Source organism: Rhamphochromis longiceps, linkage group LG11 (genome assembly GCF_057381845.1).
Source record: "Rhamphochromis longiceps isolate RC_006_pf linkage group LG11, R_longiceps_female_GT1.1, whole genome shotgun sequence".
In the NCBI taxonomy this organism is placed as follows: Eukaryota; Metazoa; Chordata; class Actinopteri; order Cichliformes; family Cichlidae; genus Rhamphochromis; species Rhamphochromis longiceps.
Genome location: NC_140567.1, coordinates 18,027,501 through 18,043,264, shown reverse-complemented (window position 1 = coordinate 18,043,264; position 15,764 = coordinate 18,027,501). Strand labels below are relative to the sequence as shown.

The window sequence follows — 15,764 nt, the reverse complement described above, 5'->3', positions numbered from 1 at the left end:
ATGCTCAGTGAGGCCTGTATAGTCTAACATGTAGCTCTTGGGAGTTTTGCAGTGTTTTGAGCATTGTTTAGTCTGAGCTTAAAATAAATGTTCTGGGACATACACTCCTGGGAAGAGTTTAGGATTGTGTTAAGATCCTCCAAACCAGGAAACAGTCAAAACTTTTGCATTTGTAGAGGTGCTCACAGTTGCTGATTATCAGTTAATGGCTGCTAACAAAGAAAAACAGAGCTGCAAAGAGGTTCGTAAATACTTTTCACACGACTGTAAAATTGTTCCATTGGTCTAATATTTTTATTGGAAATGTTCTCATCTAAAAATAATATAGAGTTATACTATTATATTATATATTTTCATAAATCTTCAGGATTGAGATACAGGCAGATATGCTTTCATCTTTCTGACTTGGTGTTCTACAGTGGGGCAAAAAAGTATTTAGTCAGCCACCGATTGTGCAAGTTCCCCCACCTAAAATGATGACAGAGGTCAGTAATTTGCACCAGAGGTACACTTCAACTGTGAGAGACAGAATGTGAAAAAAAAATCCATGAATTCACATGGTAGGATTTGTAAAGAATTTATTCGTAAATCAGGGTGGAAAATAAGTATTTGGTCAATAACAAAAATACAACTCAATACTTTGTAACATAACCTTTGTTGGCAATAACAGAGGTCAAACGTTTACTATAGGTCTTTACCAGGTTTGCACACACAGTAGCTGGTATTTTGGCCCATTCCTCCATGCAGATCTTCTGGAGAGCAGTCATGTTTTGGGGCTGTCGCCGAGCAACACGGACTTTCAACTCCCGCCACAGATTTTCTATGGGGTTGAGGTCTGGAGACTGGCTAGGCCACTCCAGGACTTTCAAATGCTTCTTACGGAGCCACTCCTTTGTTGCCCGGGCGGTGTGTTTTGGATCATTGTCATGTTGGAAGACCCAGCCTCGTTTCATCTTCAAAGTTCTCACTGATGGAAGGAGGTTTTGGCTCAAAATCTCACGATACATGGCCCCATTCATTCTGTCCTTAACACGGATCAGTCGTCCTGTCCCCTTGGCAGAAAAACAGCCCCATAGCATGATGTTTCCACCCCCATGCTTCACAGTAGGTATGGTGTTCTTGGGATGCAACTCAGTATTCTTCTTCCTCCAAACACGACGAGTTGAGTTTATACCAAAAAGTTCTACTTTGGTTTCATCTGACCACATGACATTCTCCCAATCCTCTGCTGTATCATCCATGTGCTCTCTGGCAAACTTCAGACGGGCCTGGACATGCACTGGCTTCAGCAGCGGAACACGTCTGGCACTGCGGGATTTGATTCCCTGCCGTTGTAGTGTGTTACTGATGGTGACCTCTGTTACTTTGGTCCCAGCTCTCTGCAGGTCATTCACCAGGTCCCCCCGTGTGGTTCTGGGATCGTTGCTCACCGTTCTCATGATCATTTTGACCCCACGGGATGAGATCTTGCGTGGAGCCCCAGATCGAGGGAGATTATCATTGGTCTTGTATGTCTTCCATTTTCTGATGATTACTCCCACAGTTGATTTTTTTCACACCAAGCTGCTTGCCTATTGTAGATTCACTCTTCCCAGTCTGGTGCAGGTCTACAATACTTTTCCTGGTGTCCTTCGAAAGCTCTTTGGTCTTGGCCATGGCGGAGTTTGGAGTCTGACTGTTTGAGGCTGTGGACAGGTGTCTTTTATACAGATGATGAGTTCAAACAGGTGCCATTCATACAGGTAACGAGTGGGGGACAGAAAAGCTTCTTACAGAAGACGTTACAGATCTGTGAGAGCCAGAGATTTTCCTTGTTTGAGGTGACCAAATACTTATTTTCCACCCTAATTTACGAATAAATTCTTTACAAATCCTACCATGTGGATTCATGGATTTTTTTTTCACATTCTGTCTCTCACAGTTGAAGTGTACCTCTGGTGCAAATTACTGACCTCTGTCATCATTTTAAGTGGGGGAACTTGCACAATCGGTGGCTGACTAAATACTTTTTTGCCCCACTGTATATAAGAACCAGTACAGTTACCATTTGCCTTATAACAGAGTATACTGAAGTCAGATGTGAGGCAGTCTGTCCCATAGCCTAAGCCTGGCCTAGACTGGGCAACAAGACAATGGTCCCAAGCACAGTAACAAGTCTATAACAGAACAGCTGAAAAAGAAAAGAATCAAGGTGCTGCAGACCTCAGCCTGACTGGAATACTGTGCTATGCATATATAAATACCCACTAACCTCAGTGTACTGATGTATTAATATTGTAAAGAAGTATGGGGCAAAACTGTATCACTTATCAAGTTTTTCTAAAGGTGCTTCTACAAACTACAGAGTGATGCAGATTCAAATAAAGAATTTTGAATCTTGAACATTAAAAATGTAAAGATGCAGTTGAATCATTACTACAAGGTCTTTCTTTATGAAGTAGAAAGGAGAACAGAGTGGCTGTCAAGAATAAACAAACTGTTGCTCTTAATCATTTGTTTATTTATAGCAATCAAGGTTCAGATAGGAACACTATAGTCAAAAAAAGACTTTTATTTTAATCTCCTGGAATTTATGTTATTATCCTTTATTTATCCAGGTGAAAAAGTCTCATTGAGGTTAAAATGTCATTTTCAAGAGAGACGTGGGCAATAGGGCAGCAAAAGTTACAATTTGATGGCATGGGCAACTTCCCAGCCCTTCCATGTGCACTGGCACAGAATTGGGCAGGATTCAAGGACACAGACAGATTAAGTCAAATGCAGCATTAAACTGTGTTCATGACTCATATAGAGTGGGTTGTCTGCCTATCAGAAAGTCAGTGATTTGGTCCCTGGCTCCTCTGTCTGCATGTTGAAGTATCAAACAAGATACTGATCCTCAAGCACTTTGTAAGTATCGATACCAGTCCATCCAAAACAGGAGCTGTGGGTTGCAGAGTGGCTTGCAGATGAAAAAATGTGCTCCAAATGAGATTTGCCAATTATATATAGGGATGGGTATCATTTAGGTTTTATCCGATACCAGTACCAAATCGATACTTTTGAAACGGTGCCGGTGTTTAAACGGTGCTCGAACCGGTGCTTAAAGAATGGAGAACTCAAACTTTGTCCAACAATCTCTTATGTTTAGCTGTTTTTTTGTAAAAAGATAACAACGTTAGCCTTTTCTGCAGCTATAGGGCATATATGGTATCACTCTTGGCTGGAAGCAGTGCTTAATCAATGGAAAAAACACCAATTTTGTCTAAAAACCTCTCATGTTTAGCTGTTTCCCAGCGCTTTGGGGTCCTTAGGGACTAGTAAAGCGCTATACAAATACAGGAATTTTACCATTTTGACCGCTTCGCCTTGGGCATTTTTAATCTGTAGCTCTGCTCTAAAAGAACATACGTACCTGGGCCCGCCTACTACGCTTGCAAAGGTAAAATGATTGGCTAGAATCCAAAGTGTATGACATCTCAGGAAAAATAAAAGCACCGAAATAAACTACCGTTTATGTCAGAACTGGTGTCATAATGGCACCGGATACCGGTACCCATCCCTAATTATATATCAGCTGATATCCTGGGTTTGTGGTGAGCTTTCCTTTATGTTGTGCTCTGTGAGCACTACTTTGAAACATATTAAGCATCTAAATCCAATCACAAAATCACCACGCAGTTTACCATAGAAATGCTGACCATGTTTATTTCTTTCTACTGAGGCAGTTAAGGACAGGAAGGTTAAATTAACAAATGAATGGTTTTCACAAGTTTTTGTGCACAGTCTTAAGTAAAAGTCTAAGTACTCTGAATCCTTGTAAACCTTCCTCATTTCTTGGCACCAAGAACGAGAGCAGTTGGCAGATTCAGTCCAAATGCACTGATACACGCATTGGTCTTTAAAAAGCTTAACAGCTGAGCCTCTGGCAATTTAACAGCTTGCAGCAGTTATGGAACAAACATTCCAATTAAACTTTACCAAGCAGTACCAAAGTGTAGACATGTCTCGTTTAATACTATTTTCTCTGATCTAAAGGTCCCAGCAACATAGGAACATAGGAAAATGCCAGAAAAATCCAAAGAAGAACAAACAAATGCAGTCTGAAAGGTTTATAAGAAAATTCCACTGGACACTCACAAAGCAAAAACACAGATTAAATTGGAGAATGTCTTCCTAAATGGGATATTGTTGTTGTATATGAAACTACTCCACTTTTTTTTAAATTACTGTGCACGCTCATCATAAAGGTAGCCAGGTAGAGGGCAGAACTAATTTCTTTTCAAAGTATTGGAAGACCAGCATACATTTTTAATGTAAAATTCAGTTAAAACAAAAAGAAGACATTTTTGTTTCTCTATTGTAAGATAAGAATCAGTGTAAAATAGAAATATTAAAGTGAAGTGCCTAGGGCTGCCACAAACGATTATTTTGATAGTCGACTAGTCACCAATTATTTTTGCGATTAGTCGACTAATCAGATCATCATCCATTGGACATAAAACGTACAGCTTATTGCACCAGCAGCATCTGCTCTCATATAACTATCATTAGCTTCCAGCTTTAAGTGTTTAAGGTATGTGCTAACTAAAAATAAAGACAAGATGATAGTTTATTAAATTTTAATGAAATTTGCAGATTGTTTCGGTTTAATAAACTCCTTGCTCTCTAAAATATAACAGGACACCGGAGTATATTCTCGAGCATCTCACACTTCTGATAATCAGCTGTCTGCTTGACGTTTATTCAGCTGTGTAAAAACTATAACTTTAATCTCAGCCAAACCGATTTACTCAGGAACAAATAAAACACGGAACAAAGCCAAACAATAACATTTTTAAGTTATCTAAGTGACTTATATATGTTTAACCTGAGTAGCGAAAGACAGGTGTTCTCACGGGCTCTAGTGAGGCTTGCCCCCGGCTAGCAATCGAGCTAGTGGGTAACAGACGTCTCTGAAAACGTCGGAGCGCTTTTGAAAATATGTGGTGTCTTGATAAACTGAGCAGATATTTGAGGTTTACACAGCTACATTCTCACCTGAAAATGTGTTAAACGTTTATTTTGCGACCCAGAAAGAATAATAAGAATAACATTAAAACTAACTAGCTGCCGCCATTGTTGGAAACTGAGCTGGGCCGCGCTATGAATTCTGGGACAGAGCTACTTCTTCTTCTTTGGGGTTTAACGGCAGCTGGCATCCTTGAACATGCAGTGCTGCCATCTTCTGTTTCATTCCGTTATTACACTCTTAAATCCTACTACTCATTCCTGCGTCTTTTGGGATCTTACAAAGCTTCAAACGACGCGTCAACTATTAAATCAGTCGTCGACGATTTTGATAGTCGACGTAATTGTGACTAGTCGACTAATCATGGCAGCCCTAGAAGTGCCCCAAAAAGCAAAATCATCCATTTACCAAATACAGTCAACTATTCTTTTTGGTCTTTTCTAATAAACATACTTGCAAGTGTAGTCTCCTTCCCTGGAGATAAACCACTACTTTTCTCAGACTGAATACTGTAATTTTTCACTGGGTGCGTGAGGAAGTCACGAGTCCTCTATGGTATGATCAGGCCAAGCAGGCACACACAAATTTTGCCAGCGGGTCAGGCTAACTGCAACGCTACACCCCCACTGCAGCAGTGTGTGAAACGACTGCAGCGAGCATGGCTCTGTGGCGCAATGTGTCTCTGCGATAGATCTATATCCCAAATCAGGGTAGCCATCCGTCACCACCAGTGCTCCCTGAGCTCCTTCACCAAGGTCAGGAGCGCTCATGCTGAAGGCACACAACTCTATGAGCACTTCTCAGGGTGCCCTGTCTCTGTATATCGTAGGCAGTCTATGTTGTTTGTCCTCCACTCTTTACTTCCTGCTTGTGTCTCAATGCTTTTTTGTGTGTGTTTTATGTTCTTGCAGACAGACCAAAGCTCAGCCGCTATCACATCCCGGGTGGTGAATTAACAAGACTGAGCTTTGAAGACAGATACGCAGACACTGGTTTAAAACTCAGCGTAGCCCATTTCTCACATCATGCTCACAATACAGAAGGGCCATTTGCCAGAGAAGGGGGTGGGCGTTGGTGCCTGGTGAAAGTTCATGTGTGCTATGAATCAGGGAAAGCCACATTCATTATAAGCGAAATGAATGTGGCTTTCACAACAGAAGGAGATCCTGCGATAACCAGGCAGCCCGGGGGCTTTTGAAGCTTAAAATGCTGTCACACACCAGCGTCTCAGTGGAGATAGAGTGGAGCGACCGTGTTGCACATTGCACTGTGATTAAAAAGATACTTTAAAATTGCAAGTTAGCTAAGATCACTATCCTGAAAAGCAAGGAAACTTTGGATACAGAAACAGCTGGAATTAATTTTCAAAAGCGGTTTAGTGGTGCTGTTTGTCCCATTACAGGAGAAACATTGAGACACCACATTTAAAGATGGTATAACGTTACTCTAGCTCAGAACTCAGGTGACAGGTAGCAGATGATCGTCATCATGGCCATGCTTAACCTGTAAAACTCCTTCTTTCTCTCTTCCCCTCAACACTGCTGCGCACTGCTGGTTGGCCGTGATCAATAGCGCTGTCATCCCTTCATGGTGTGACACCAATCAATAGCTTTGATTAGCGAGCAGCAAGGTGGACTCACACACAGCAGGGCCAGACTGCAGATGCTGTGTCCACGGCTTCGATTTCACATGGAGTTTGACATGTACTGTGCTCATGCACGTGTGTGTGTGAGACAGGATGAGGGAAAGACAGAGGGGTATAACAGAAAGTACTGATTGTGCTATTTCTTTCTGTTGACCTTCAGAGCCAAGGCAGGTAAATCAATACGAAAAGGGTTCTAGGATGCTGCGTCTGGCAGGTTTTGATTAACTATCAGGCTGTTTTTTTGTTTTTGTTTTTTTTTCTCAAGTGTGTCGTAACCTCCAGATATTTATATGATGAACCTCCAGAGCCACCTCTGAAAGACTGGAGAAACAAATGTGAATGGTTGTGATCACTGGACTTTTTCTAATACAGTATTATATGTGTTTGCTTCTTTTATTTCAACAAAGAAAGAAAATGCCACATGAAATATGTGTGATGTAATGTTCCCTCAGCTGACCTCCATGTTTTGGCTCTGTGTCATCAGGCCATGTTCAGCCTGTGCATGGTGGAGAGCGAGGCAGATGAAGTGACTCTGCAGGGAGTGACCAGCGTCGGACTGAAGCACGCTTTAGATTTCGCTTACACTGGACAGGTGAGTTTGAGCCATCGTGAGCAGACTGACAAAAAAACCCCAAAACAACAACAACATTTGCAGAGATGGAAATGCTGTCGACAGAAAATCTCATGAAAAGAAATCACAGTACACCACACAGAAATTTTTAGATTAATATCCAGAAAGTTATTTATCAGTACATATCATTACATTTGCTAAACTGTGGGTGAACGTCCACTACTACTGTCAAATTGTTCTGATGTATCATTAGGTTTAGAAACCAAGTTCTCTGCCAGGTGACATAGTTTGTTGACTCTGATTTATTGAATCCTTATTTGGCTGCCTAATCAGCCTTACTTTCTACACTGTTTCAAGGCTAAGCTACATTGCCTGATCCCATTTGCCTGATTGGCAGTTTCGTCTCATTTGGACGTCTAGGCCTGCTCAATTGATCAGCCTTCGTTGCTTTAAATTTGCAACCTCTCTGGAATGAAATGCTTTAACCTGTAGTGCAAGAAATAATATATATGTTTTTAATATAAAAATATACAGTAATAACGCAAGCAACCACAAAATCCCCTGGGGCCCACCCAAACTTAAATCTTCACTCCAATGAAAATACAAGAGAAAGTGATGTATTTCCTTGACTGTTTTATTCAGGAAACATAAACAACACAGTCCTTTGGCTATAAATCACCACCCATCCATATGTAAAGTGTTAAAGCCCATGTGTGACCCACCTGGATGCAAATTTCAATACAAAAGTAAGTAAATTTAGGTCAGAGCAATGAGTAATATCACAAACTAACAACCTCCTATTACCAGTTTTAATTCACTTTTTATCTAAACAAATTAATTTACATATATAAATATGCAACTGTAAATAATTTCACACTGAATTTCTGTTATTACTACAGCCTACCTGCAGTACTGGCCCCCACTTTGGAATTCACTTTGTTAAAAAGATACTTCTGTTAAACCCCTTGAGTTAAAGCTGAAAGTCTGGACTTCAGTCACATCTTGACTGTTTGACTGAGACAAAATCCATCCATTTTTTAAATATACAGTCCTAGAAAACAAGTAAATGGGCTGGCTAGCAGCAATCTCTGAGATGCAAGTTATGTTTGTTTTCCCTACTGTTCACTGAAATACACCGTATAAAGACAACATAAACGCTCAAGTGGTTTAGCAAATTTATTTAGCCAAGCTAACCAAGCTATATAAGCAAGCACAGTGCAGCTACTCAGCATGCTAAGCTAACCAGCATGTTCTTAGTACTGGCAGACAGTAGCCAAACACTAAACTAACTCCCTCAGCTAGCATAGCAGCACACAACATAACTGGCTAACAAGCTATGAAGAATATTTGCAGAATTGATTCCAGTGCTGTTCTTCTTTGATATATACACTTTACATGTACATGTATATTGTTGTTTAAAGAGCTTGGAAAGAAAAGCGTCTGGACTTCTTTGAGTTGCTTGAAGATGTTTCACCTCTCATCCGAGAAGCTTCTTCAGTTCTAAGGTCAAATGGGGGAGAGTCCCAGATTTAAACCCAGTGGGAGTTTCACCCCAAAGAGGGACAAAGGACCCCTGATGATCCTCTACCTAATCACATGAGCCAAGGTGTGAAAGCGGGTGTGGGTCACAATCAGTCAGGGTTTCAGGTGAGCTCATTGTGAAACCTGGTCCCACCCTATCGTGTGATTTCCTGAGGTCAGATGGCCCAGGATGTGAGTGGACGTTAAGGCCTCTTTGACTCCCATCACCCTCTGGAACACAAACTTAGGGTAATCAGGACCCTACACCACCGGGCAGAACATGTTCCCTCTAAGCCTGAAGGAAAAAAGAAGGAACACACACATGTAAAGGAAGCACTTAAAACATGCTTCTATCCTAATTGGGCGTTCATAAAGTCAGCAAAGATGCACAGAAAAGAAGATCAGACACCAGCGAGGGAGGATAAGAAGGACAGACGCAACAACATTGTCATCCCCTATGTAGCCGGTGTATCAGAGAAACTCAGGAGAGTTTTCTCCAAGCACGACATCCCAGTGTACTTCAGACCCAGCAACACACTCAGACAAAAACTAAACACAAACTTAACAATGTGGTGTATGCTGTACAGTGCAGCGAGGAATGCTCAGACCTCTACATCGGAGAGACCAAACAACCACTTCACAAGCGCATGGCACAACATAGAAGAGCCACCTCCACAGGACAAGACTCAGCAGTTCATCTGCATCTTAAGGATAAAGGTCACTCTTTCTAAGATGCCAACGTTCACATTTTGGACAGAGAGGACAGATGGTTTGAAAGAGGGGGGAAAGAAGCCATTTACGTCCACTGTGAGCGACCATCTTTGAACAGAGGCGGTGGTTTATGATACCAACTGTCTGCCATCTATAATCTATAATCCAGTTTTGAGTTCCCTTCCCAGACGCCTTAACGTCCACTCACATCCTGGGCCATTTGACCTCAGGAAATCACATGATAAGGTGATTTGACCTTAGAACTGAAGAAGCTTCTCGGATGAGAGGTGAAACGTCTTCAAGTAACTTAAAGAAGTCCAGACGCTTTTCTTTCCAAGCTCCTTAGACTACGATGACCTGGATGACTGAGAACCTTCACAGATATATTGTTGCTTGTTAGTAAATATCTTGCCAAACAGTTTTTTGCAGTTTGGGACTGTGTTGTCATGCATACCTGTAAATAAGTGTTCATCAAACAGTGATGCTGGTAATTGATTTAAGAACAATGAATGTGTGTATTTATTATTTATGAAAATCAGTTTTTACTGTCTCACTATATATGGTGAAATAATAAATAAAAATAAGATAAAAAAATAATAACATGATAAATGAACACACGTCTGTGTTTTCATATATTAGCAAAGCGAACAAGCACCAGGGGCCTGGTTTTTGCTAGTAGTAGAGACGCTGTGGCTGGTCAAAGTAAAGATAAATTTGACTACTTTGAATGCCAGAGGGTTATCTGTCAAAGAGCATTATGTAGTTCATAAGATGACCAAGCTGATGTTAGTAGATTAAAAATCCTATGTGCTGGCTATATTTATAATTAAAGGGGAGTATAAAAACAGCATACAAATGTGAAATACTCAAATACTGTACATTTACTTTAAAGCTGAAAATAACTTAATATTCTATCAGTGCCAAATATGTCACAAAACTAAATAAAAACATGGATTCTGCAGATTACCTCTTTAATCTCAGCAGCATAAGCTCCTACCGCTGGATGACTGAGTGTGCAGGTGCTTTATCAGATTTTTACTATGAACTATGAACTATGCACCTGCCCTGGCCACTCTGGTTAAAATAAAAACAGAAGAGCACACAATTACATTTCAGTGCTAAAGGTTCTTGTGAGTTCATGTCCTTGTCTTGTCGCCCAGTCGACAAAGAACGAGTGCGTGAGAATTCCTGTAAACCTTTCTTGACATTTTTTGTGCCAATGATTCTTGCTTCACTAAGCAGCCCAGCGGCTTATTTTGTGTACCAAGAGGCCAGGAACTTTGTAATTACTCCTAATTTTATTTCCACAGTGGAAATGAGCAAAGAGTGAGTCGGTTAGCCAGTGTAAGTAGGTCAACAGCAGGCTTGCAAGCTGCCCCGCTTTGGTTGGCTCAGCTCCTGTCTGCCCAGAGGAGATGATAGCAGATGAGATGAGGGCAATAAGCTTACCCCCAGACCGTTAATAATGACCTACTAAAAATCCTTTAGCCACATGTCATAGGCCAGCAGGGTGAAGGAGGAGGCATGCCATCAGTAGCTTCATAGGATTTCTTTTATTTTTTTACTGGCTGCCAACCACAGCGGATCTCTCAATCAATTAAACATCCTGCAGCGCTGCCACAGTTTTATTAGCCACACGGTACCAGATCACATGGCAGAGGACATGCGTTCTGCCTTACACGCATCTTCTTCCATTTTATATCTCCTCCAGGTGAAAGCTAGTAAGCGGCAATAACTGCTGGTTTACACAAGAGCTCATTGTACTCCCACACTGAAGCGGGCACGGAGTTATAAAACTGACTTCTGCTGTGTGAGGTAGAGGTGCTCTAACTGTAGTGGGCTTCTGGAGTGGATAGGAGAGCACGATATGAAGAGAGTTCACTTACTGTTATTACAGTCATCATTGCTGCTGCTGCTGCCTGACAGGATGCTGATTGAGTGAAAAAGGGAAAAAATGCAGGGTTTGATGTTTTTGATAGCATGCTTTCCTCAGTTCATAGTCACAGAATAGATGAAGAGGTGCTTGGAAATTAGTTTTTTCAAATCAACATTTTTATCTGCTCTGTTCTGCTGTTTTTTTCTTCTCTAGCTCAGTGTATCTAGATTCTTGTTAATGAAGCGAAAACCACTTGCTATTGCTCTCTGTCTTAATATGTTAAGCTTACGAGGCCCATAGATGGTGCGGCTTGTTAACTGGATTGCTGCCCAGGCCTGGAAGGAAACCATACTGTGATAAATGGGAATGTGCAGATGCAGCTAATTGTGGAGAAGGAGGGTAGAAATTTTTTTTTATCAGAGCGGCTTGCTGGGAATATTTTCTAAGTGGTTGTATATTATACTATTATAAACAAGTAGCCTGATGATTTCAAATGAAGTGTTTACATGAATCCTAACGTGGCCAAATAATGCGTTATAATGCAGTGAGAGCAATCATGTAGACTGAATGGACAAACATGCAGTAGAATAAAGTAACACATTTGTATTCAGATCTGCTCATTTTGTTGTTCAGATTCATAAATAATCAGTAGGCTCCAGCAAAATTGATACTCCTGAGGCCTGCTAAACAATGTTCAGTCCATTACTGTGGCAACAGTACCGATGGGTGAGAGAGACAAACGATGAAGTCATTTTTCACACTTTCACTGCTGATGCAGTCACAGCTCTGTGGATATGTAGGGCAGAGCTGCTAAAGGGATTATCAAAGGTTTTGTAGGTTGTTTTTTTTGTTTGTTTTTAAAACCAATCTAAACTGTGGGACAGGTGATTCCACAGGATGAGGGAGATAGCATGGTGTCTAGTCTGACTGGGTTACGATTTAAGTGATGCCACCCTCTGCGCAGTTCTCCACCCCTCTGCTCCTAAGAGCTTACGAGAACGAACTGGCTGCGTTACAGAGCGTTATGTTGCATATGGGTGGGTAATATGGAGGAAACAGAAGGAAGCTTTCAGTGCATAATTTTCATCCGCTGCTCATTTAAACAGGAAGCATTTTGGAAGAATCTGTGCAGAAACAATTGCCTGAATATGTTGCTGCGCTGCAAGGAGAATAATGGCAAATCAAGCACAATGGTCAAGCAGGGATTTTTTGTTTTTGTTTCCGCATCATCTGTTGCAGTGTCCGAAACATTTTTACATTTAACCAGTAGAAATCAAACTTAGCCCAACTAAAGTTAAAATAAGAAAGAAATTACAAATATATATATACTTTTTTTTAGTTCTAAGGTTGTATGTGTTAGGACATGAAAAAATAAATCCTCTTTTTCTCACATGCTTGATAGCTGGATTAATGTCTCTGGGCTAAAATGCTGTGTTTAGTTTTTATCAAATGTAGCATGGTGCATTATGGATAAATATTAAAGAAAGAAATCTTGTGGTTCTTCAGAGGGAATTTGCTGAAATGTTCCAAGAAAATTGGATGTGTTCATCTCGACATTTCGTCATTCATCCAAGTGACTTCTTCAGACATTCTGCATACCATAGATAAAAACGTGTGCCTGAACCTGAACAGTTAAAAGAAACAGTGATTATCAATAAATAATGTACAGTACAGTACTAAAGTTCAGAAAAAGGCATCACTTGAAAACAACCTAGAGCTCAGCTGCAGTGAAACGGACACTCAGACACAAATGTTAAAAAAAGAAACCTAATGACCCTGTTTGAATGCTCTGAACCAGATTCTGCTGGAGCCAGCAGTGATCCAGGACGTCCTGTCTGCAGGCAGCCACCTTCAGCTGCTGGAGCTCCTCAGCCTCTGCTCACACTACCTCATCCAGGTGCGTGCACAAAGCACAGACGCACACGCGCACATGAATGCACGCATGCACACAAACGTTCACATGTTCTGGTGTCCTTGTGTGTGAGCTGGGAACTGCGGACATTAGGAAAAGAAATCAGCGCAGAAACAGGTTCATGCTACAAAATCCTCATCAGGTTAATGAAAATCTGGTAATAACACTGATGTGTGAGAGGTATGGTCCACTCAGGAACAGTTGCTCCGTTTGATCCTATCTGCCAGTTATATCGGGGGAATTTTTACAAATGAGTCACCTTACTTGGGGTTGAATAGCTTACATAGGTCATTTTACACATTTCCTAAATCATTATCCAAACTGTCAAGTATCTCCTGTGTTTCTTTCCAGTTTTCTTTCATTACTATAGATTTTTTGCTTTTTTTCCCTTCAGAAAATGAAAATGAAGATATTATGTGTAAGAACTGTGAGCTGTTGCAGTTATTACACCCTAATTACACATTACAATTACACGTTATTACACACCCTAATAGAATAGAATAGAAAAGTTGAATTCTATTCTATTCTATTAGGGTGTGTGAAAGGCATGCCACCTTTGTTAGGAAAATAATGCAATTTTATATCAAGATTATTGTGATTATATTGATACTGACTGCTTGCATATTAAAATACTGACATGATGTCCCCATCTAAACCAGTAAAAGAGCAAATGACTAGAATTGGATCAAAGAGTCCTTTTCTTCAATCTCTTTGTCGTTACCTTTAAATTAGGTAATTTCTACTTTTGGTACTTGTGTGAAAATCAGGTGATGTTTTAGGACCTATTTGAGAAATGTAAAAATTCCAAAGGGTTCAAACCTCTACAACAACAGTGTATGTGTTAACTTCTGTTTCTGCGCTGTTGTTGTTAGTCAAGCTCACTTAGGCTATAATGTGTTAATTAGTGAGATGCAGAGGTGCCTCTAGTTTAACTGTTTTTTTCATTGTTTTCCTTTTGACAGAGACAGGCTCCCTCTGTTTTGGTCTTTGTGTCTAAAGAAATTAAACTGTGATCAATCTTTTCATCTTTAAAAAAAAAAAAAATTGGTGTGTCTTGAAAAATGTCGAGCTATTTCTTCTAAATACCTTGACCGCAAAGTCAGTGCTGCAGTTCTTCCATCTACTGATGGTCTAGTGTGAATGTTTAAAGGTCAGTTAGAGGATGCAAGCCCCAGACCTAGGAAGCGTTTAGTGCTGTTGCTCAAGGACACTTCTGCTGGGTTTATGCCTGTCGTCTACAGCAAGGTACCTCAGGCCAGATCATTTCAAGAATTGGGCCACGCTGACGTGTGTTTCATGCATTTTATCACAAGATGCATGTGTTAGAACAGAAGCAAAGTCGGCCTACTGTCCTCTGGGTATGTAGCGAAGCGCTGCTGTAAATAAAAAGCAACTCAGGTGGAGGTTGCTGTGGAACAGAAATAGTCTAAGATATCTGATACATGGCTTTATAGTAATGGAATCAGTGACTTTTCATAAGATGGATGGATGGATGGATGGATGGATGGATGGATAGATAGATAGATAGATAGATAGATAGATAGATAGATAGATAGATAGATAGTGGTCTTGAGCAGCAACTTTCTGATGTTCCTTCAGAGCTTTTCTTTGGAATTGGCTACTTTTTCACTCTTTTTCCGTGCAGTCCTTTTACCTAACTGTTTTCTGAGGATGTGTTTTGTTTATTAAACCACTTAACACTGATCTATGAATCATTCAAGCATAAAAAAGCTCCTAAAGGATGAACCAATGTTGTGTCAACACACAGCTGGGAGCAGAGCAAAAGAACCTATTTTAAATGACACGTTTAGGCACTTTGTTACATGTTACTGTTGAGTCTACGAAAAACGCTGAAGATCACAGTTTGACAGGCAGAAAAAAAGCTATTAGCTGAAAGCGTGACTTGCATGGTGTGCAGTGTGTCCTAAAAAACGGATGACAGTCTCAGTGGAAGGGTGGCTGTCAAGAAGCTATTCTGAAGGGGGGGGACAGGGAGAAAAGGCTGAGGCATGCCAAATTACACAAGAACTGTACTGAAAATCCAAAGAGGAGCTTTGAATCTATCTGTCTGTCTGTTTATCTATCTATATACAAGAGTGCAGTGCTAGGAACAGCAAAGATACTGCACAGGACCCTAAAGCTCCCAGGCCTCTGGTAGAGGACCTGAGCTTGAAGGATAAAGACTGCCACTTGATATTCATTTATATCATGTTTTATATTATGTTTGGAGATGTTGTCCTCAATTCCCCTCCATGAGGGTATAATCCTTTAACACTGTATTTCAACTCAGGCAAGACTTGGGTCTTACATTAGGACTGTAAATTTAGCTCCAATGTGCCATCTGCTGGTTGTATCATTGCTGGTTTTGTATTAATAATAACCATCCTTCATCATGACTTATCAATCAGAACAATTGATAAGTCATTAGCTAGCAAATCGCTTGTGTGTTCATCACAGCTATCGCATCAGCTCAATGTTCTATATGCAATTTGTTTAGAGTAATGCCGGACTCATAAAAAAGACTTTTCTGTAAACACT

At 40.6% G+C, this 15,764-nt stretch overlaps 1 protein-coding gene across 4 annotated transcripts in view; it reads left to right on the top strand.

The window, feature by feature from the left end:
- The window catches only part of klhl32 (kelch-like family member 32), a 36,893-nt gene that overhangs the window by 10,034 nt on the left and 11,095 nt on the right, over positions 1 to 15,764 (top strand). For all 4 annotated transcript variants that reach the window (XM_085422569.1, XM_085422567.1, XM_085422568.1 and 1 more), the window contains 2 exons: positions 7,120 to 7,227; positions 13,113 to 13,211. In XM_085422569.1, the coding sequence (XP_085278695.1) occupies positions 7,120 to 7,227; positions 13,113 to 13,211 (207 nt within the window). The remainder of the gene's footprint in view (positions 1 to 7,119; positions 7,228 to 13,112; positions 13,212 to 15,764) is intronic.